This window comes from Amblyraja radiata, chromosome 32, assembly GCF_010909765.2.
Source record: "Amblyraja radiata isolate CabotCenter1 chromosome 32, sAmbRad1.1.pri, whole genome shotgun sequence".
NCBI classification, from domain to species: domain Eukaryota; kingdom Metazoa; phylum Chordata; class Chondrichthyes; order Rajiformes; family Rajidae; genus Amblyraja; species Amblyraja radiata.
The window spans coordinates 27,492,465-27,516,626 of record NC_045987.1 but is presented as its reverse complement, the minus strand read 5'-3'; the positions used below and the strand labels follow the sequence as shown (position 1 = coordinate 27,516,626).

The window sequence follows — 24,162 nt, the reverse complement described above, 5'->3', positions numbered from 1 at the left end:
CTGAAAGTCCAGATATAACACATCCACTGGTTCTCCCTTATCCACTCTACTAGTTACATCCTCGAAAAATTCTATAAGATTCGTCAGACATGATTTACCTTTCATAAATCCATGCTGACTTTGTCCAATGATTTCACCACTTTCCAAATGTGCTGCTATCCCATCTTTAATAACTGTCTGCGTTTGCAGGATTTTGCCCACTACCGATGTTAGACTAACTGGTCTGTAATTCCCCGTTTTCTCTCTCCCTCCCATTTTAAAAAGTGGGGTTACATTAGCTACCTTCCAATCCTCAGGAACTGCTCCAAAATCTAAAGAATTTTGAAAAATTTTGAAAAATTATCATTAATGCTTCCACTATTTCTGGGGCTACTTCCTTAAGTACTCTGGGATGCAGCCTATCTGGCCCTGGGGATTTATTGGCCTTTAATCCATTCAATTTACCTAACACCACATCCCGACTAACCTGGATTTCACTCAGTTCCTCCATCTCATTTGACTCCCGGTCCCCTGCTATTTCCGGCAGATTATTTATGTCTTCCTTAGTGAAGACAGAACCAAAGTAGTCATTCAATTGGTCTGCCATGTCCTTGTTCCCCATGATCAATTAACCTGTTTCTGACTGCACGGGACCTACATTTGTTTTAACTAATCTTTTTCTCTTCACATATCTATAAAAACTTTTGCAATCAGTTTTTATGTTCCCTGCCAGTTTTCTTTCATAATCTATTTTCCCTTTCCTAATTAAGCCCTTTGTCCTCCTCTGTTGGACTCTGAATTTTTCGCAGTCCTCTGGTAGGCTGCTTTTTCTGCTAATTTGTATGCTTTATCTTTTGTTTTGATACTATCCCTGATTTCCCTTGTTATCCACGGATGCACTACCTTCCCTGATTTATTATTTTGCCAAACTGGGATGAACAATTGTTGTAGTTCATCCATGCAGTCTTTAAATGTCTTCCATTGCATATTAAGAATCAATTGCCAGTCTATATTGGGCGATTCACGTCTCATACCCTCAAAGTTCCCTTTCTTTAAGTTCAGGACCCTTGTTTCTGAATTAACAATGCCACTCTCCATCCTAATGAAGAACTCAACCATATTATGGTCACTCTTGCCCAAGGGGCCACGCACAACAAGACTGCTAACTAACCCTTCCTCATTACTCAATATCCAGTCTAGAATAGCCTGCTCTCTCGTTGGTTCCTCTACATGTTGGTTTAGAAAACTATCCCGCATACATTCCAAGAAATCCTCTTCCTCAGCACCCCAGCCAATTTGATTCACTACTACTGTTAGGTGGCCTGTACACAACTCCCACTAGCGTTTTCTGCCCCTTAGTGTTTCACAGCTCTACCCATATCAATTCATCCTCCAAGCTAATGTCCTTCCTTTCTATTGCGTTAATCTCCTCTCTAACCCCCCCCCCCCCCCCTCCTTTTCCTTTCTGTCTATCCCTCCTGAATATTGAATATCCCTGGATGTTCAGCTCCCAGCCTTGGTCACCCTGGAGCCATGTCTCCGTGATCCCAACTATATCATATTCATTAATAACTATCTGCACATTCAACTCATCCACCTTATTACGAATGCTCCTTGCATTGAAACACAAAGCCTTCAGGCTTGTCTTTACAACACGCTTACCCCTTATACAATTATGTTGAAAAGTGGCCCTTTTTGATTTTTGCCCTGGATTTGTCTGCCTGCCACTTACTTTTCACCTTGCTACCTATTGCTTCTGCCCTTATTTTACACCCCTCTGTCTCTCTGCACCCATCCCCCTTCCACATTAGCTTAAATCCTCCCCGACAGCACTAGCAAACACTCGCCCAAGAACATTGGTTCCATTCCAGCCCAGGTGCAGACGGTCCTGTTTCTACTGGTCCCACCTCCCCCAGAACTGGTTCCAATGCCCTAGAAATTTGAATCCCTCCCCCTTGTACCATTTTTCAAGCCACGTATTCATCTGCAATATCCTCCTATTTCTACTCTGACTAGCACGTGGCACTGGTAATAATCCAGAGATTATTACCTTTGAGGTCCTACTTTTAAGTTTATCTCCTAGCTCCCTAAATTCGCCTTGTAGGACCTCATCCCGTTTTTTACCTATATCGTTGGTGCCAATGTGCACCACGACAACTGGCTGATCACCCTCCCCCTCCAGAATGTTCTGCAGCCATTCAGTGACATCCCTGACCCTTGCACCAGGGAGGCAACATACCATCCTGGAGTCTCGTTTGCGGTCACAGAAACGCCTATCTATTCCCCTTACAATTGAATCCCCTATTACTATAGCCCTTCCACTCTTTTTCCTCCCCTCCTGTGCTGCGGTGCCATGGACTTGGCTGCTGCTGCCTTCCCCTGACGAGCCATCTCCCCCAACAGTACCAAAATGGTATATCTGTTTAGGAGGGAGATGACCGCAGGGGACTCCTGCACTACCTGCCTACTGCTACGCTGGCTAATGGCCACCCGTTCCCTTTCTGTCCGCTTAACCTTTACCTGCGGTGTGGCCAACTCACTGTACGTGCTATTCATGACTATCTCAGCATCGTGGATGCTCCAGTATGAATCCAACCGCAGCTCCAATCGTTCAATGCGGTCTGACAGGAACTGCAGCTGGGCACACTTCCTGCAAACATAGTCACCAGGGACACCGACCATATCCCTGATCTCCCACATGTTGCAGGATGAGCAAACCATGGGGCCGATCTCAACTGACATGGCTTACCCCTAAATTAAATCAACTCACTCACACTATAAAAATCTTAATCCTTTAAAATGTACCTTTACTAAAAAGCACTGCACCCTTAACTCACTGGACCCTTAACTCACTGAACCCTTAACTCACTGAACCCTTAACTCACTGAACCCTTAACTCACTGAACCCTTAACTCACTGAAGCCTTAACTCACTGAACCCTTAACTCACTGAACCCTTAACCAGAAAGCAGAAATGCAAACCTGGGGTTGCTCCCAATCAGCTGCTTCCTCTAGTCCGCTTCCACCAATCAGCGGCTTCCACCAGACCACTTCCTTTGAAGTGTGATGGACCATTACAGATTGGGTCCTCCTCTCGCTCCAACGGCTCCTGGGCCTCTGTGAAACTAAGCCCCGCGCTCGGTTTTTAAACTCACCGCCCGGAAACTCCTCCTCTCACTCCAACGGCTCCTGGGCCTCTAGACTTAGATCTAAGGGCTCTAAGCAAGCTCTAGACGTAGGTCAGGGACATGCTGAATGATGGGGACTGCTGGAGCAGCTGGAGCCATCTAGCACATCTTTACAAAGAACAGTAGAGCACAGCAACAGGCCCTTCGGCCCACAATGTCTGTGCAGAACATGATGTCACATTAGAATAATCTCCTTTGCCTCTAAGTGATCTGTATCCCTCCATTCTCCTGCATTTCCATGTGCCTATCCAAAAGCTTCCTAAACACCACAATGTTATCTGCCTCCACCACCACCCCTGGAAGAGCATTCCAGGCTCCCACAGAGTGTAAAAAACTTGCCCCCCGCATATCCTTTAAATTTTGCCCTCTTACCTTAAAGCTATGCTCTATAGTCTTTGTCATTTCCACTCTAGGACAAAGGATTTGCCTGTCTGCCTATCTATGCCTCTTGTAATTTTATATGTTCTATCACATCTCCCCTCTAACACTCCAGCAAAAACAACCCAACTACCTCTCTTTATATTAATATTCCCTAATCCAAGCAGCGTTCTGGTGAACCTCTTCTGCACCCTCTCCAAAGGCTCTACATCCTTCCTGGAATTGGTAGGCCAGAACTGTGCACATTATTCCAAATGTCTGGACAGTGGGCAGGTGCTATAGACCTGCACAGGAAGGTAGACGCTCCCGCCCCCACGAGATGGGACTCGTCAGCCTGGGATGGCAGTCCATCTAGGAGAGGGAAAACTCGGATTTAAAACCTCCACTGCCTTGTGGCCATATCCAGTCATGGAAAAGGCTCCAGGAGTAAACCTCAAGAAAATCCGGAGTCAGAGCCCCTAAGGTAGTTCGTCGTTGTCTACACCCTCGGTCTGGCAGCTCCTGCGACGGCGCTGGTGCCAAACTGTAACGGCTCTGCTGTTCCTTTGGATCGATCAGCGACGTGGAGAGGGGGGACATGCTGCATGGGCAACAGCCTGTCCTCCATATGACATCACCCAGGCTTGCATCCGACTACACATCACCTGCAAACCTACACCTACAACAAGCGACGCTGCTCCAGCCGAGGTTTGGAGCAAGCAGCCAATAACTAGGATGAATCACCCATGGTCATTCATGACCGAGGGGGGCCAACTATTCCAAATGTGCCCCAACTAAATACCTGTAAAGCTGCATCATGACTTCCTGATTCTTATACACAATCCTCCAACCAATGAAGACAAGCATATCAAATGCCTTCTCTGGCACTCTATTTACTTGTCTTACCACTTTCAAGGAACTATAGAATAAGACCCCAAGATCCCTTGTGTAGGAAGGAACTGCAGATGCTGGTTTAAACCGAAGATAGACACAAAGAGCTGGAGTAAATTAGCAGGACAGGCAACATCTCTAGAGAAAAGGAATGGGTGACATTTCGGGTCGAGACCCTTCTTCAGACAGGTTTGGGATAAGGGAAACGAGAGATATAGTCAATGATGTGGAGAGATAAAGAACAATGATTGAAAGATATGCAAAAAAGTAACAATGATAAAGGAAACAGGCCATTGCTAGCTGTTTGTAGGGTGAAAACGAGAAGCTAGTGCGACTTGGGTGGGGGAGGGTTAGAGAGAGAAGGAATGCCGGGGCTACCTGAAGTGAGAGAAATCAATATTCATACCACTGGGCTGTAAGCTGCCCAAACAAAATATGAGATGCTGTTCCTCCAATTTGCGTTTAGCCTCACTCTGACAATGGAGGAGACCTTGGACAGAAAGGTCTGTGGAGGAATGGGAAGGAGAATTAAAGTGTCCGGCAACCGGGAGATCAGGTTGGTTCTGGCGGGCTGAGCGAAGGTGTTCCGCGAAACGATCGCCCAGTCTGCGTTTGGTCTCGCCGATGTATAAGAGTCCACATCTTGAACAACGGATACAATAGATGAGGTTGGAGGAGGCGCAAGTGAAACTCTGCCTAACCTGAAAGGACTGTCGAGGTCTCTGGACAGAGCCGAGAGAGGAGGTATAGGGACATGCCATCTTCTGCAGTTACAGGGGAAGGTACCTGGGGAGGGGGTGGTTTGGGTGGGAATGGATGAGTTAACCAGAGAGTTGCGGAGGGAAAGGTCTCTGCGGAAGGCGGAAAAGAGTGGAGATGGTAAAATGTCGCTAGTGATGGGAACCCGTTGGAGGTGGCGTAAATTTTGGAGGATTATGTGTTGTATGCGACGGCTGTTGGGGTGGAAGATAAGGACTACGGGTCTCTCTCTGTTGCGACTAGTGGGAGGGGGATGCAAGGGCGGAGGTGCAGGGTACCGAGGAGACACGAGAGAGGGCCTCATCTATGATGGGAGAGGGGAACCCCCATTCCCTAAAGAATGAGGACATCTCGGATGTCCAGGTATGGAACACCTCATCTTGGGCGCAGATGGAGGAATTCGGAGTAGGAGATAGAGTCTTTGCAGGGTGGGAATAAGTGTAGTTGAGTTAGTTGTGGGAGTCAGTGGGTTTGTAATAGATGTCAGTCTATTTCCTGTGATGGAAACTGACATCAAGAAAAGCGAGGGAGGTGTCGGACATGGTCCAAGTATAGATCATTTTCCAATGTTCTATAGATTCTGGATCAGTTCCTGTGGATTGGAGGATAGCTAATGTTATCCCACTTTTTAAGAAAGGAGGGAGAGAGAAAACAGAATTATAGACCAGTTAGCCTGACATCGGTGGTGGAGAAGATGCTGGAGTCAATTATTAAAGATGTATTTGGATTGCAGTTACAGGATAGGTCCAAGTCAGCATGGATTTATGAAGGGGAAATCTTGCTTGACTAATCTTCTGGAATTTTTTGAGGATGTAACAATAAAATAGTTAAGGGAGAGCCAGTGGATGTGGTGCATCTGGACTTTCAGAAAGCATTTGATAAGGTCCCACTCAGGAGATTAGTAGGCAAAATTTGAGCCCATGGTATTGGGGGTAGGGTATTGACATGGATAGAAAATTGGTTGGCAGACAGGAAACAAAGAGTAGGAATTAACGGGAATTTACAATATATATTAATAATTTAGATGAAGGAATTAAAAGTAACATTAGCAAATTTGCAGATGACACAATGCTGGGTGGTAGTGTAAACTGTGAAGAGGATGCTATGAGGATGCAGTGTGACTTGGATAGGTTGTGTGAGTGTGCAGATGCATGGCAGATGCAGTATAGTGTGGATAAATGTGAGGTTATCCACTTTGGTGGCACGAACAAGAAGGCAGATTATTATCTGAATGTCAGTTTAGGAAAAAGGGAAGTGCAACGAGACCTGGGTGTCCTTGTACATCAGTCACTGAAAGTAAACATGCAGGTACAGCAGGCAGTGAAGAAAGCTAATGGCATGTTGGCCTTCATAACGAGAAGATTTGAGTTTAGGAGTAAAGAGGTCCTTCTGCAGTTGTACAGGGCCCTGGTGAGACCACATCTGGAGTATTGTATCAAATGATGAAAGAATGGAATGACTGGGCTTGTATTCACTGGAATTTAGAAAGATGAGAGGGGATCTTAAAGAAGCATATAAAATTATTAAGGGATTGGACAAGTTAGATGCAGGAAACATGTTCCCGATGTTGCGGGAATCCAGAACCAGACTGTGGATAGTGCCATTTAGAACTGAGATGAGGAAAAACGTTTTCACCCAGAGAGTTGTGAATTTGTGGAGTTCTCTGCCTCAGAAGGCAGTGGAGGCCATTTCACTAGATGTATTTAAAAGAGAGTTAGAGCTCTTAGGGCTAGCGGAATCAAGGAAGATGGGAAGAAGGCAGGAACGGGGTACTGATTGTGGATGATCAGCCATGATCACATTGAATGGCGGTGCTGGCTCGATGGGCCTACTCCTGCACCTATTTTCTATGTTTCTAAATTTGAGTGCTGGATGAAAATTGGTGGTGAATTTGATGAAGTCCATGAGTTCTGCATGGGTGCAGTAGGTAGCACCGATGCTGTCATCAATGTAACGGACATAAAGTTCGGGGATATGGCAAGTGTACGCTTGGAACAAGGATTGTTCAACGTATCGTACAAAGAGCCAGGCATAACTGGGGGCCCATGCAGGTGCTCATAGCTACGTGGACTTGGAGGAAGTGGGAGGAGTCAAAGGAGAAGTTGTTGAGGGTGAGGACCAGCTAGGTGGAGTAGAGTGTTAGTAAAGGGAAATTGGATGGTTCTGCGGTCGAGGAAGAAACGGAGGGCTTTAAGGCCTTCCTGGTGGGGGATATAGGTGCAGAGTGACTGAACATCAATAGTAAAGATGAGGGAGTGGGGGCTCGGAAAGCGGAAGTCATTAAAGAGACGAAGGGCATGCGAGGTATCTTGGACGTAGGTCAGGAGAGATTGGACCGGGGGGGATAGGATGGAGTGGAGGTACATGGAAATCCGTTCCATGGGGCAGGAGCAGGCAGAAACAATGGGTCTGCAAGGGCAGTTGTGTGTGTGGATTTTGGGGAGAAGGTAAAACCGGGCTGTGCGGGGCTGGGAAACAATAAGGTTGGAGGGTGCAGAAGGCAGACAGCCAGAAGTGATGAAATTAGTAATAGTGTTTGAGACAAAGGCCTGGTGCTCATGTGGGATCATGTTATACATTGACAAGACCAAATGTTGACTGGGAGATCATTTTGTGAAACACCTTAGCTCAGCCTGCCTGAACCTACCTGATCTCCCGCTTGCTGGACACTTTAATTTGCCTTCCCATTCCTACACAGATCTTTCTGTCCTCAGTCTTCTCCATTGTCAGAGTGAGGCTAGATGCAAATTGGTGGAACAGCATCTCATATTTTGCTTGGGCAGCTTACAGCCTAGTGGTATGAATATTGATTTATCTCACTTAATGTAACCATATAACCATATAACCAAAAACAATTACAGCACGGAAACAGGCCATCTCGGCCCTACAAGTCCGTGCCGAACAACTTTTTTCCCTTAGTCCCACCTGCCTGCACTCATACCATAACCCTCCATTCCCTTCTCATCCATATGCCTATCCAATTTATTTTTAAATGATACCAACGAACCTGCCTCCACCACTTCCACTGGAAGCTCATTCCACACCGCTACCACTCTCTGAGTAAAGAAGTTCCCCCTCATGTTACCCCTAAACTTCTGTCCCTTAATTCTGAAGTCATGTCCTCTTGTTTGAATCTTCCCTATTCTCAAAGGGAAAAGCTGATCCACATCAACTCTGTCTATCCCTCTCATCATTTTAAAGACCTCTATCAAGTCCCCCCTTAACCTTCTGCGCTCCAGAGAATAAAGACCTAACTTATTCAACCTTTCTCTGTAACTTAGTTGTTGAAACCCAGGCAACATTCTAGTATGGGGAATGTAGCCCCGGCATTCCCTCTCTCTATTCCTCCACCACCCAATTCGCACTAGCTTCTCGTTTTCACCCTACAAACAGCTAACAATGGCCTGTTTCCTTTCCTATCGTTACTTTTTTTGCATTTCTTTCATTCATTGTTCTTTATCTCTCAACATCATCATCCTCCCACACTCCAAGGACGACAGATGGCACAATGGGCTAAGTGTTCGGCTGGCAACCGGAAGGTAGCCGGTTCGAATCCCGCTTGGAGTGCATACTGTCGTTGTGTCCTTGGGCAAGACACTTCACCCACCTTTGCCTGTGTGTGAATGTGTGTGAGTGATTGGTGGTGGTCGGAGGGGCCGTAGGCGCAGATTGGCAGCCACGCTTCCGTCAGTCTGCCCCAGGGCAGCTGTGGCTACAGAAGTAGCTTACCATCACCGAGTGTGACTGAGGAGTGAATGAATAATGCGATGTAAAGCGCCTTGAGTATTAGAAAGGCGCTATATAAATCCCATCCATTATTATTATTATTATCTATATTTCTCATTTCCCTTATACCTAACCAGTCTGAAGAAGGGTCTCGACCCGAAACGTCACCCATTCCTTCCCTCTATTAATGGTCTTGACATTAATTGTATACTTTCCCCTCACATTCAAGGTGAAAGACGTCATACTTCATTGGAGAAAAACCCTTTTTTGAGCTGATTACATCCTGCTGTATATTCGACGAGCTTCCTTACTGTCTTCAACTCCAGAGATCTTGGTGTCGTCTAATCAATCCATCTACGTTTATATCTATATTAGACCTCCAGCACCCTGGGAATCAGTGTGGGCAATACTAAGATGCTAGGACACTTGAAGATCAAGAAGGAGGTTGTTGGGTCTCTTTGAGAACATTTAGATGGATAAATCCACTGGGCCTGATGGGATCTATCTCGTTATAACACCCTTCCACCACAACCCTCTGTGGTCTATGACAAGCCAGTTCTGAATCCGAATGACCAAGTCATGGTGGATCAAATCCATCTTAATCTTCTAGATCAGCCTACCATGAGGGATGTTATCAAATATCTTACTAAAATCCATGGAGACATTCAGTGCCCTACCCCCATTGATCACCTTCTCACTGCATCAAATAACTAAATCAAGTTTGTAAATCATGACCTGCCCTGGACCAACTCATTCTGACTGTCCTAATTAACCTATTCTCTATCAAATGCGAGCATATCTTATCCCAAATAATTCTCTCCAATAGCTTCCCCAAAAACTGACCTAAGGTTCACCAACGTATAATTTTCTGGATTATCTCTACTTCCCTTTTTAAAAGGAACAACATTGGCCACTCTCCAGTCCTCCAAGCCCTCACCTGTGGCTAGAGAAGATATTCGTCAAGGCTAATAAGGCCATAAGGTCATAAGTGATAGGAATAGAATTAGGTCATTCGGCACATCAAGTCTACTCCCCCATTCAATCATGGCTGATCTATCTCTCCCTCCTAAAATTCTCCTGCCTTCTCCCCATAACCTTTGACGCCTGTACTAATCAAGAATCTATCTATATCTGCCTTAAAAATATCCACTGGCTTGGCCTCCACAGCCTTCTGTGGCAGAGAATTCCACAGATCCACCACCCTCTGACTAAAGAAATGTCACCTCATCTCCTTCCTAAAAGAACGTCCTTTGATTCTGAAATAAGTTTCTACAATATTTTCTCTTGCCACTCGTGCCATGATGGACTTTATCAAATTACTTACTAAAATCCATGTAGACAAGATTCAGTGCCCTACAATCACCTTTGTCACTGCCTCAAAAAATAAATCCGTAAGTTTGTAACTTGACCTGCCTTAACCCTGTCAGTAACTTCTACCATAATATAGACTGTCAGGATCAGAATCCTAGAATGGAAAGATCAAATGCTGAAGTCCATAACTTTAACGTGAGAGGGAAAAGTTGAAGGAGATGAGCGGGGCAAGTTTTTTTACCGAGGGTGGTGAGTGTCTGGAATGCTCAGCTGGGCTTGGTGGTTGAATCAATACGTTAGTGGGATTTCAAATAGTTTTGGATAGGAATATGAATATGCAGCGAATGGGGGGGATATGGGTTACGTGTAGGTAGATAAATGATGGGGAGATGTCGGAGAGAGGAGAACTTCTTCAAAGTCAGATTTTAACTTCAGATCGTGCTTGTTTTCTCTCTCCATCCCCTTCCCAGTTCCACTAGTCTTACTGTCTCTGATGACATTCTATTTTTGTCCCGCCCCCTCCCTGACATCAGTCTGAAGGGTCTCGACCCGAAACATCCCCCATTCCTTCTCTCCAGAGATGCTGCCTCACCCGCTGAGTTACTTTAGCATTTTGTGTCCATCTTAGATAAATGATGGTTTTGGCATCATGTTCAGCACAGACATTGTGGGCCGATGGGCCTGTTCTTGTGCTGAATGGGAATATTAGTAATCTCAGTGTCCTCCATGTCCTTCAACTTGGTGAATACAGAGACAAAGTACTCATTGAGTATCTCACCTACATCCACTTACTGCAAGCTGTACCACCTTCTCCCTGGTTACCTTCGTTTTTTTAATGTACATACAAAAAATCTTGAGATTTTCCTTCATCTGATTCACCAAAGACATTTCATGCCCAATCTTATAGTCTGCTCGTTCTTTCTTGCTTGCTTTATATTCTCAAAGACCTTGTCTGATTTTATCTTTCAAAACCTCACATATTCTTCCTTTTTAGACCAAATGTACAATCTCTTTGCCATCCCTTACCTCGCCATCCTATCCTTCCTCCTTCCTGTAACTTTGATCAGCTGGCCTTTAAACGACTTCCACATGTCAAATGTGGACTTATTCAATAACAACTGCTCCCAATTTACTCTCCCCAAGTCCCGCATACAAATGCTGTAATGTAATGCTGCCTTACTACCATCCCCCAAAGTCCAAACCTATTCATAACAGCACGGTGGCATTGCAGTAGACAGGGCTGCCAACATTGAGTGAGAGTTGAGAGTGAGAAATTGCGAGGGAGCATAGCGACCGAGGTGGGGAGGGTATGGGAGGTGTCCCCCTTCCCACGGTAGGGAGCCTTCACATTTTTCAGCTTGAAATTATGCAATCTGGTGCATACTGTCGTGAGTCTTTTAACTACTTGAAAGCAACATTTATGCTTTAAATTGGATTAGGTATGAATAAGGTTAGGCTAAATTACATTTCTAATTTCATTCCACAGTAGAGCCAGGCTCTGATCAACAGGTGCAGCACATGAATGACTATATTCATGTATGGAAATAAGATGTTATGCTGTTATGCGTATATATGGAGAAAAAAACACAGAAACAAAGCAAGAGTCGGACTTCCATCACTATTCTGCACAAATAAATAATCAGCCTTACCCTTTGACTATAGAAACTAGACGAAAATAATGCCACATATTCAATCGTATATGGTTCAATGAAATTAAGATATATATGTAAAACATCTACCATATACCAGTTCCATCCTACACGCCAGGGACAATTTACAGAAGCCAATTAACCTACAAACCTGCACTTCTTTCAAATGTGGGAGAAACTGGAATATCCAGAGAAAACCCATGTGGTCATAGGAAGAATGTACAAATACTGTACAGACAGCTCCCGTAGTCAGGATCAAATCTGGGTCTGTGGTGCTGCAAGGCAGCAACTCTACTGGTGCGCCACCATGCCACCCCATTAAATTATTTTTTCTGTAACATGTTTATCATGGTGTCACGTGAATAAAGATGAACACATGATTCTGATTTCTGCCCTTAGTTAGATAACACACATCTCCAGTCATTGTCTTTTATGGCTGGTTTTCAACCTCCTTCTTGAATCACATATCCCGGCAAAATGACTATGCATACTTCTTATATATTCCCCTCATGGTATTGTGTAATTTTGTGTAATGCGTAACGCTCACGCTCAATGCGTGAGAGTTGGCAGCCCTGCCTTACAGCACCAGAGACCCGGGTTCAATCCTGAGTACGGGTGCTTGTTCAGTTTTCTCCCACACTCTAAAGACGTACAGGTTTGTAGGTTAGTTGGCTTGGTATTAAAATTTAAAATTGTCCCTCGTGAGTGTAGGATAGTGTTAATGTGCGGGGATCACTGATTGGTGCAGACTAGGTGGGTCGAAGGGGCTATTTCCGTGCTGTATCACTAAACTAAACTCTCTTAAAATCTTTGGACGTGATTACTGTTCCCAAAATACGCTTCCACTGAAATGCCAGCCTCCTGGTTGAGCACATTGCCCACCACAAGGTCTAGTTTGGTCCCTCCTTGAGTTGCACTATCCACATACTGTTTCAGAAAACTCTCTTGTTCAGTATGCACTTAATAAATTCTACCTCTAAGGCTTTTGCACTAAGTCCTAGACAATAATTGGTATGCACATGATGCATATGGATGTTTGGGCAGAAGGTGTATAAAATCATGAGGTGAATAGAAAGCATTTTAGCTTGCCTGCCTTCATCAAAGATTACAGCAGGATCTTGATCAGTTGGGCAAGTGGGCTAAGGACTGGCTAATGGAATTTAATGCAGATAAGTATGAGGTGTTCCACTTTGGGATGTCAAACCAGGGTAGGACCTTCACAGTGAATGGCAGGACTTTGACGAGTGTTGTACAGTTGAGGGATCTAGGATTACAGGTACATAGTTCCTTGAAAGTGGTATCACAGGTAGGTAGGGTGGTCAAGAAGGATTTTGATGTAATGACTTTCATCAGTCGGGGTAGTGAGTACAGACATTGGGACATTGTGTTGGACTTGTACACATTGGGCTGGAAGACTTATTTCTGTGCTGTATAACTCTATAACTCGATTTCCATCATGCTCCAACTTTTTGCTCCATCTGAAATGTTTAATTTTTTTTGTATTTTATACAGCCTACAAAGTGCAAATTTTGTCTTCTGAGGAGCAGATTAATTTCATCAAGTACAAGGCCACGATTCAAGAAATATACATGAAAGGTGTGTCCTTATGCTGGATAACTATTGCTCGGAATACTTAGATGGTCTTTACTCCACAAGAAAATTGTGGCTTTTTATGGATCAGTTGGTGCAGGCCAGGAAGTTGCCTGTTGTATTCTGACTTTAATCAGTCAATGCTACGTATAAATTTAAATGTAGCAAGCAAACCATCCAGGTGGAAGAAATCTGAAATAAAAACAGAATGCTGTAATTATCAACAAGTAACTGTGGATTGACAAATATAGCTAATGTTTCCGATTATTCAAACTTCTTCAGCATCGGGAAAGAGAAAAAGCAGGTTTGTGGAGACAAAAGAACAAACCCAGAGTCTTGAAGGAGACAGTTCCTTCAGAATGTTTGAGTTTAATTTATTGTCACGTGTACCGAGGTACAGTGAAAAGCTTTTGTTGCGTGCTAACTAGCCAGTGAGAATACAATGCATGATTACAATCGAGCCATCCACAGTGTACAGATACATGATAAAGGGAATACCGTGAATGATGTTTAGTCAGTGCTTCCACACCTCAACATTTTTTTTCCCTGAAATAGAATTCCAAATTACCTGGAATTTGATGGTATTTCCCTGCCTGGTAAGCCTTCCCCAACTGCGCACGCGCGGATACCGGGTCCACTGCGCACGCGCGGGGAGACGGCGTCCCCACCGCATCACCGGCGCCATTTTCAATTGTGACGCGGCTGATGGTTGTAAAATACATGCTTTTTTTCACCAAATCATCCCGCGGCCCGGATTGGACCCCTTCGCGTCTCCCCGCACATATGCAGTTGGGGAAGGCTTACTGGGCCGGGAAATTTCCTGAAATTATTTTATTTCCCTAAAATTACCTGAATTTCAGGTAATTTCATTCAAAGTGGAAACACTGTGTTTAGTACAAGATAAAGCCAGTAAAGTAAATGTTGAAAGTGAAGTTAAATATAAGCGTGCCATTAGAATTTCATTGAAGGTAGCAGGAATTACAAATGATAATCTGTCAAATGAGAATTTGTCTTTTCCTGTAGTAACTGTACGCCTTTACACTTACACTGTGACACCACTGATGTCCTGTGTGCCAGTTTTCGATTTCCTGGACCATTTGTGGAGATACATCTCCTCTACCCCTGTATCCCAGGCCAGAATGTAATGGGGACTGTCTGCTGGTAACATGTGCAGAGTCCAAACCAGATGCATTCACCAACACATTTGCCTGGCAGAACTCATTCTTATATTTAGTAAACTTCTCCTTCACCTCCATTCATTTTCTCTTGGTCTAAGGCAAAGCCATTGGAACAGACATGGGCCCATGTTATAACTCCCCCTGATGGGATGCATGGAACACTCTGGATCCTTCTCTCACTCTGTTTCCAGTATACTAATGACCAGTAGTGCTGTTTCTATTCACTAAGAACTTGAACATTTATTTACTTTGTGCTGCTAATTTCCATCTCACTCCCACCTTTGCACGGTCCATTTCTGACATTTCCCTCCTCTCTCTGAGTCACTCTGCCTTATAAGTTCATAAGTTATAGGAGCAGAATTAGGCCATTCAGTCCATCAAGTCTACTCCGCCATTCAATCATGGCTGATCTACCTTTGCCCCTCAACTCCATTCTCCTGCCTTCCCCCCATAAACCCCTTCACCTGTACTACACATAGTATTCTGCACATAAACATCCATTACAGATGGCCACAACCAGCAGGATTACACTTCCTCCCACCCTGCCGACTGTAGTACTCCGCTCCATTCTCTCAGTTCCCTCACTTCTATTTGCCCTCTCTCCACAAAGATGTCTTCCTTTTTGATCCCATCGTTTCCTCTACTGTCGCTGACAGAACCTTTGACCACATCCCATTCATTTCCCACATGTCTTCTCACACCCACAAAACAAGGCTAGAGTTTGCCCAGAATTAGTCAATTCTGCTACAGAAAGTACATCAGAAATATTAACTCAGTCTTTCTCTCTCCACTGTCAGTTCCTAACCAAATGGGATCATCAAAAGCTTTTCATCACACAGTCTGGCCTCACCCTATCCTTCTCTGCAACTTAAATTCTTATCTTTCCTCATCTTTCACATTTGTAATTAATTTGTAATTTATTTATTTAGGGACAGTGCATATTAATAAACATTTACATGTAATACGCAAGATTGTAGCCAGTAGCTAATTTCCATCTTTAGTCCCTCTGGTAAACAAGGTAAACACATCACAACACAATCAATCAATAAGAAAAGAGACAAAACAAAAGACAAAAACAAAACAAACAATAAAGTAATAAAGTAACAATAACCCGCCGGGTGATGGTTTAGCCTGCAGTCATAACATAGAATAAATAACAAACACTCAACACAGTTTAAGTCCCAAAGCCATTGTCTCTTCCCTCCTTGCTCTCCCTCTGCGCTGAGGCAATCCAAGCCTCCGATGTTGTGACCCCGCCGGGTGATGGTAGGTAAGTCCCGCGGCTGAATCCGTGCTCCGCAAACGGGCCGGTTCAAACTCTGCGGCCCGGGGCGGTCGAAGCTGCCGAAGCTGCCGCGCTCCAGTCCAGCGGACGCAGCTGTAGTTGCGGGAGCTCCGGAAAACAGAACTCGAGCTCCCGATGATGTCGTCCACTGGCCCGCGGCCGAGCCTCCGAGGCTCCAAAGTCGGGTCGGAAGTTGGGTCGCCCCGCAACCACAACCCCGAAGTCGGCCAGCCTCGCGTTGGTAAGTCCTGGCTCTGCCTCCAGAGCCTCGTGGTCGGTCGCAGTTGGAGGCCGCCAGCTCCGCGATAGGCCTCAGCGCAGACGGACACGGAGACGGGGGATACGGCAGGAAAGGTCGCATCCCCCCCCCGAAGGAAGAGTCAAAAAACATGTTACACCCACCCCCCCCCCCCCCCACACATATACAACTAAATAAACCGAAATAAACTGTAAAAATGAAACAAAAGAAAACAAAAAACAGAAAAGATAAACGGACTGCAGGCGAGCCGCAGCTGCAAGGCAGCGCCGCCACTTCCATCTTACATGATTCATTAACCTTTTCACTTTCCACAGGTGCTGCCTGATCTACTGAAGTTTTCAAAATATGTAGTTTTTAATTTCATCATCTGTCTCAGTCTCCACAGACGCCGCCTGACTTACTGAGTATTTACAGCATTCTGTCTTTAAAATTACATAAACATTTGATAAGAAAATTACTTATAAACATTTGATAAGAAAGTGTGCATTTTACAATAATTGTGACAGTGATTGCTTATATAAAGCTTACATAACTTTTTTCTAAATATAGTTTCATTTCCAGGTGTTGAAATACCAGACTACATTAATGTGTATTTTAATTACAGCTGATGCAGTTGAACATCATTCAGTTATAACACTGGTTAAAAAAGACTCTTGTTTAGATGTTACCTTGACCCCAAAACAAACATACTTGATTATGGGACAAAATAGCCTGACATTTATTTCATCAAGGAGATATATGTAAGTATTTGGTTATTATTTCCTGAAGTACACAACTTTCTTCTCTCTGATCTTGGTAAGGTTCTATTCAATGACTCATTCTGTTCCTGTGGAGCGTTAGTTATACGCGTTGATCCTTCAGACCGCAGTTGAAACAAAAATCCAAATGCTTTATATTTTTCTAAATTTTATTTATAATCATTCCATCCAAACTAAGTGCTGGCAACATAAATAAATCTAAAGATCTGAGATCACCTTGCATAAATGTCTACAATTGCAAACTTTCTGTTTATTGCATATATATCACACTCGTGTATTAGTCACAACTCCGTAGCATTCTCTTTCCCTGTTGGCTTTTATCAAGAGTCACAACAATGTGAATTAATTGATAGAAAGAGACATTGAAATAATTTAAAATAATGAATTGAACCCTGTTGACCCCCAAATGGTATATTTCACTCTTTCCAGTTTAGTTTAGAGATACAGCACGGAAACAAGCCCTTCGGCCCACCGAGTCTTCACCGACCAGTGATCACCCCGTACACTAGCACTATACTACACACTAGGGACAATTTACAATTTTACCGAAGCCAATTAACCTACAAACCTGTACGTGTTTGGAGTGTGGGAGGAAACCAACGCGGTCACAGGGAGAATGTACAAAGTGCGTACAGACCGCACCCATAGTCAGGATCGAACCCAGATCTCTGGCGCTGTAAGACAGCAACTCTACCGCTGCGCCTCCTTGCCACCCCTTAATAATTATACAGTTAATTTATTTATTGATTGATATTGACATTACTGTCAAGAACAGCATTATTGTATTTTCCGTTGAACTGAATGCCTCAAACTGAATTAGAAATAGACTTAAGATAAACACAAAAACCTGGAGTAACTCAGCAGGACAGGCAGCATCTCTGGAGAGAAGGAATGGGTAAAGTTTCGGTTCGAGACCCTTCTTCAGACCATTTTGGGGAAAAGTTAATCATATTATTGTAAAGACAGTAAATTTCTTTCCCTAATGGATGTTAGTGAATCTTTGCACTTTTTATTACAGTTTCATAGTTATGTCATTAACTTTAATGATGTATATATTTTAAACGTTTAGTTGTCCAGCAAGCAAAGCAGGAGTTGAACTCACGATCATCAGGTCCAATCCTTTCATAGTACCTCACCATACTGGTGCATTTTATATTAAACTTGACGACTAGAATTGTTCACCCAGTGCATATTAACAATACTTTCATACCCTACAGCAAAATACAGTCATAAAACAATCTTTGCAACATTAGATTATATGAAAATGATCAGATTTTCACTTCAAGTTCAAATTATTAATCTGGTCAAGAGTCAAGAGAGTTTATTGTCATATTGTCATATGTTCCAGAGAGAGAACGATTAAATTCTTACTTGCAGCAGCACAACAGAATATGTAAACATAGTTCTCTGTAAACAATATAATACAGTTCAGTTTGTGTGTGTATATATATATATATATATATATATACGCACACATGCGTACACATGAAAATCAAACAAACAATAATAGTGCAAAAAGACAAAACCAATGCTCCCAAGTCTGAGTTGATTAGAGGTTGTAGTGTTTACTACTAAGAGTAAGGTGACATGACTCTACGATTATCGACCGGTGGCACTAATGTCTGTGGTGATGAAGTACTTTGAGAGGTTGGTTATGGAGCATATCAACTCCTACCTCGACAAGAACCTCGACCCATTACAGTTTGCCTATTGCCACAACAGGTCCACGGAGACACAATCTCACTGCTCTCCACTCTGTACTGAACCGCTTGGACAATAAAAACACATACATCAGGCTGTTGTTTATCGACTATAGCTCAGCGTTCAATACCATTATCCCCTCCAAGCTGGTTACCTGGGGCTCTACCCGAGCCAGCTGCCTGCCCCTTTTCCGGGGTTACGTCCGTGCCCGGGTGGGATTAGAAAGGGAATACGCCCTGTCTGCGGGCACCCTGAGGGAGTTCCGGGACCGCTGGGCTCCGCAGGGTGTTGAATGTATCCTCAATAAGGATTGTATCATAGTTGTATAGTAGTTTGTTACATGTTTGTATTGTATTATGGTGGTGGGTTCTGGCTTGTTTTATTGTAGTGTAATATTATTTTTTAATAATTGAATAAATTTTTTTTTTTTTTTTAAATAAAATAAAAAGCTGGTTACCTGGGACCTGGGGTGGAGGGTATTGCACCGAGGAGTTCCCTACAACCTGTTTCTCTCGCAGCTCACAGACTCGCCAGCCGCTGCCACTTTTGCGGCCTGGAAGAGTCTGTGTACCATGTGTATATGGAGTGTGTGAGGCTGCAGCCCCTGTTCCACTATCTAAAGGGGCTGCTCCTTGCCTTCTGGCTGCACTTCTCACCCACCATCTTCATCTTTGACACCCTGTGCGTAGGGGAGAGGGTAGGGCTGAAGATGTCCTGGTTGGTTTGCTCCTGGGCCTGGCTAAGCTGGTCATCCGCGAGTCACGGCACCAGGCGGAAGAGGGCTCTGCCCGAGTCGGCTGCCTGTCCCTTTTCCAGGGTTACGTCTGCGCCCGGGTGGTACTAGAAAGGGACTACGCGCTATTCACAGGCACCCTGGGGAATTTCCGGGACCGCTGGGCACTGCGGGGAGGTGGAATGTATCCTGGACAAGGATTATAATATAGTTGTTTACGCAGCATTGAGGTGCTGCCGTACAAATTGTTACTGAGGATGAAGTTGTTCCTCCAATTCGAACAGACTGTGGTCTGTGGATGAGGAAGTCGAGGATCCAATTGCAGAGGGATGCGCAGAGGCCCAGTTCCGTGAGCTTGGTAACCAGCTTGGAAGGGATGATGGTATAAAATGCCGAGCTGTGGTCTATAAACAACAGCCTGACGTAGGTGTTTTTATTGTCCAAGTGGTCCAGTGCAGAGTGGAGAGCCAGTGAAATTGCATCTACCATTGACCTGTTGTGGCGGTATGAAAACTGTAGTTGGTCGACTGGGGTTTGGGGAAAGGGAATGTGAGCAGATGTAAGCTGGGTTTGCCACCACCAAGATGTACTATCCTCAAAGTGAGTCGTGCCACATATGGGTTTTTTTCCCTTTGAAATACGTTCTAATATTTTTATATATTACTTATATTAGATACGAATATCCCTTGGACGCATTCAGCTGGATTGAAATGTGGCCGGCTGCAAAAGAATGTTCTGAGAGCTCATGTCATATTTTCCTCCAGCAAATGGAAGAGTTTGCACTTGAACTGTTAATAAATGGGTGTTAACAGACATGAATATAGGGGAAAGAAAATCCTCTTAATTTCTCTTTTTGTCCCAATCATAATTTCCTGATTTGCTACTGAACAAGGTAGAAGTTTATAATAATCATGTTTCACTTTTGTTGGATGCAGAAAGATAAAATCATGCCACCTTTCAAGCCACGATTTGATCAGCATAGATTTTGCAAAGATTATAATCTTTATTCATATTCATAATTTAAATTTAAATATGTTTATTAACCACTTCTAGTGCTAAGTCTCGAAAATGATCTTAATGCGCTTGTCAGGAAAGCTGTTCCTAGAAGGTGAAATGTGGAAATATTTCTGCCTATTTCAGTTTAAACAGCTAAAATTGGGATGGTTATTACATTGAAAAGTCTGTAATGCTTCCTTAACTATTATTTCCAATTAAATATGAATGATCAAAATTTGTCTTTGTTATTTTCTTCTAGTTTTACTGTGGAATGTACTCTTGCTTTAATTAGTCTTTGGAGAAGATGACAATATGTCATGTGTTTGCGCTTCAGCATAAGGGCTGGATGAGGGAAGCAAATAGCACTGCTCTTGTCCCACTGTTGATCATGAACCACCTCCCACCATTGGAAGTTCGTATCTCACAGCTGTCAGACCACTCTTGGACTCGTGTGATGCTCCAGTTAATAATTTTGGTGTTGGCGTTCCAGGTAAATAATTCTACATCCGATGACCTGAAATGATGATTCTGTTTCTTTCCGAAAAGATGCTGCTTGATTTGATGTGTAGAAAGGAACTGCAGATGCTGGTTTATTCTGAAGATAGACACAAAATACTGGAGTAACTGACAGCATCTCTGGAGAAAAGGCATCTCTGGTGACTTTCCGGGCCGAAACCCTTCTTCAGACTGAAAGATAGAGAAGGCCAAAACAAAACAAGGCCGGCAACAGATAACCTCAGGAGGTGTGGAGTCCATAATGGCCCATTGTGGGCTGGGGAAGATGTGCTAACAGCAGGGATTCAAGGATGTACACAGTGGAACTGGTAGGATGACTAGTGTGGAGGAGGGGGGTTTGAGAGGAGTGCGTGGAGGGCGGGGGAGAAGGAATGCACAAGCACACCTTTCAGTCCCCTATCTTTCATTCTGAAGCGAGATCTGCTTGACCTGATGATTGCTTCAACATTTTTAGTTTTTATTTCAGATTCCAGTATCTGATTTTTTGCCTCAATTATTTTTCATTATTATTATCTGATGATGTAACAATAAATTAAGTAATTTTGGCCAATTTATTTTATTTTGTATTTAAGTGACAGTTGACTACTGAAGTGGCTCAAAATACACAAACTCTGATACAGTGTTCCCACAAACTCTGATGGAAGCCCACAGGACCAGTATCATATTTAAATAGGGAATAAGATAGCAATGACGGACACAACTCCATGTTTTATTTTAATATCAAAGAACTGAAGGTTATTTTTAACATTATTCTTTCTTTATTGTTCAAAAACATTTCATGTCCTGATCAACTTAAGTCTACCAGTTTGCCTGGTAAAAACTATATTGTACTGTCCCTGAAAGATTGGAACGTGACCTATTGCTCTACCTCTGGGTGGCACCGCAGCAGTGTTGCTTCCCTACAGTGCCAGAAACAGTGCTTGTTCAGTACCAGTTCCCTACAGTTCAATCCTGACTATGGGTGCTTGTCCGGTCTCCCGTGACCTGCGTGGGTTTTCTTTGGGTGCTCCGGTTTCCACCCACAATCCAAAGATATACAGGTTTGTAGGTTAAATGGCTTCGGTAAAGATTGTAAATTGTCCCCAGTGTGTGTAGAATAGTGTTGGTGTGCAGGGATGGCAGGTTGGCACAGACTCAGTGGGCTGAAAGGCCTGTTTCCGCGCTGTATTTCTAAACTAAACTAAACTAAATGCTATGCTGCAACACACGCCACCTTCCAAAGGCCAGTTGGTTGCAGCTACTGAAGAGCATCACTCTTCTCAGACAAGCAATGTACTTGAGATGCATCTTTACTTGAAGGCTGGAACGAGCAGGAAGTGGCTGCATCAAGATCAAGCCGGCACTGCGGGTATCATTTAGCAGATTCTGCAGATGCAGGCCCATTCTCTGCAAATGTAAACAAGGAAAAGAGCTGAGATTCCTCAGACATTGCCTGATCCTCACAGTATTTTCCATTTTATATTTGTATATTATCATAGTTCAGTGTCCTAATCCAACTTACATAAGTCTAGCCTCCTGATATACACAAAATGCTGAGTGAAGAAGGGTCTCAACCAGAAACGTCACCCAGTCCTTCTCTCCAGAGATGCTGCCTGTCCCGCTGAGTTACTCCAGCATTTTTTGTCTATCTTTAATTTAAACCAGCTTCTGCAGTTCCTTCCTACACATTCAGTCTAGCCTGCTGGGCAAGCCCCACTATCATACCATTAACAACTCATTACACAGACCCCTTCCTTGTAAAATGTCCTCCCTGATCACAACCCATTTACACAATAAATGATGCAATCAAAATTTTCACTCACTCTAACTTTTCTAACTATCCCATTACTAATAATCCATAACCTGAATGTCATCATATTAATGAGGGTGTATCCTGCATTTGTATTCCCGTGCTGTATCTCCAGGCTCCGAACCAGCTTCACACGCTGTCTCCCAGAATCCGTGTTTATCGACAAAACAAAGTACAATTCAGAGAGAATGAGCTACAAATCCCCCATGGGGCAGCATGGCGGTAGTGTTGCTGCCTTACAGCGCCGGGGATCCGGGATCGATCCTGCCTGCGGGTGCTGTCTGTATGGAGTTTGTACGTTCTCCCCGTGACCATGTGGGTTTTCCACGGGTGCTCCTGTTTCCTCCCACGCTCGAAAGATGTACAGATTTGTGGGTTAATTGACTTTGGGAAAATGAATTGTAAATTGTCCCATGTATGTGTATGATAGTACTAGTGTAGGCGGATCGCTGTTCGGCACAGATTCAGTGGGCCGAAGGGCCTGTTTCCGCACTGTATCTCTAAACTAAACTAAACTTGAATCCCATGACCAGTAGGCTCCTGTTATGAAATCCTAATATTGTGGGATGCGTTGTTCTCCTTGTTCTGGACATTCCTCCTAACCTTGCGTCCTACCGACAAGTTAATTTGTATCCGAGTCTGCCCCAGATGGATCAAATGTCACAGACCTCAAACAATGGTTGTTTCTCCGTCATCTTGCCTGAGAGATTTTCCAGCATTTATTGTTTGTGTTTGGGATACTTCAGGGTTCCAAGGTAATAGCTGCCAACAGAAGAATATTTTTTTAAACCTCACTCTGAAGAAGGAAGAGTTTAGTTTAGTTTAGAGATATAGCGCAGAAACAGGCCCTTCGGCCCACCGAGTCCGCACCGACCAGCAATCCCTGCACACTAACACTATCCTACACACAGTACGAACAATTTACAATTTGACCAAGCCAATTAGCCTACAAGCCTGTACGTCTTTGGAGTGTGGGAGGAAACTGGAGATCCCGGAGAAAACCCACGCAGGTCACGGGGAGAAGGTACAAGCTCTGCACAGACAGCACCTGCTGTCAGGATCAAACCCGGGTCTCTGGTGCTGCAAGGCAGCAACTCTACCGCTGCGTACAAGTTGATCACCATTTCTGGCCATAGTGTGAGGAAGCCATCAGCAGCCATTGAGAATGCCCGAATATAGACACAAAAAGCTGGAGTAACTCAGCGGGTCAGACGGCAACTCTGGAGAAATGGAATAGGTGACGTTTCAGGCCATGACCCTTCAACACGTCCTGTTTCCAGCCCTACTGATACCTCTCTGTGATTGCCCTCCTCAGATTATCGTTTCTCCAGAATGTATCAGGGGGACTTGTGGAGAAACGCAGGAAGGTTCTTTCTGATTGAAGGATTCAGCTTAGAAACAGGCCCTTCAGCCCACAAAGTCCACGTTGCCCATCAATCACCTGTTCTTGGTCCAGGAACTCAAGCAAAGGCATGACCTTGATTTCCATTCCCTTTTC

General features: G+C 44.0%; 1 protein-coding gene across 1 annotated transcript in view; it reads left to right on the top strand.

Annotated features, from left to right (window-relative positions):
• Positions 1 to 20,594, top strand: part of c5 (complement C5) — a 208,835-nt gene extending 188,241 nt beyond the window's left edge. The window contains exons 39-41 of the mRNA XM_033048613.1: positions 13,372 to 13,455; positions 16,776 to 16,911; positions 20,037 to 20,594. Of these exons, the coding sequence (XP_032904504.1) occupies positions 13,372 to 13,455; positions 16,776 to 16,911; positions 20,037 to 20,172 (356 nt within the window). The 3' untranslated portion in view covers positions 20,173 to 20,594. The remainder of the gene's footprint in view (positions 1 to 13,371; positions 13,456 to 16,775; positions 16,912 to 20,036) is intronic.
• The last annotated feature ends 3,568 nt before the right edge of the window (positions 20,595 to 24,162 follow it).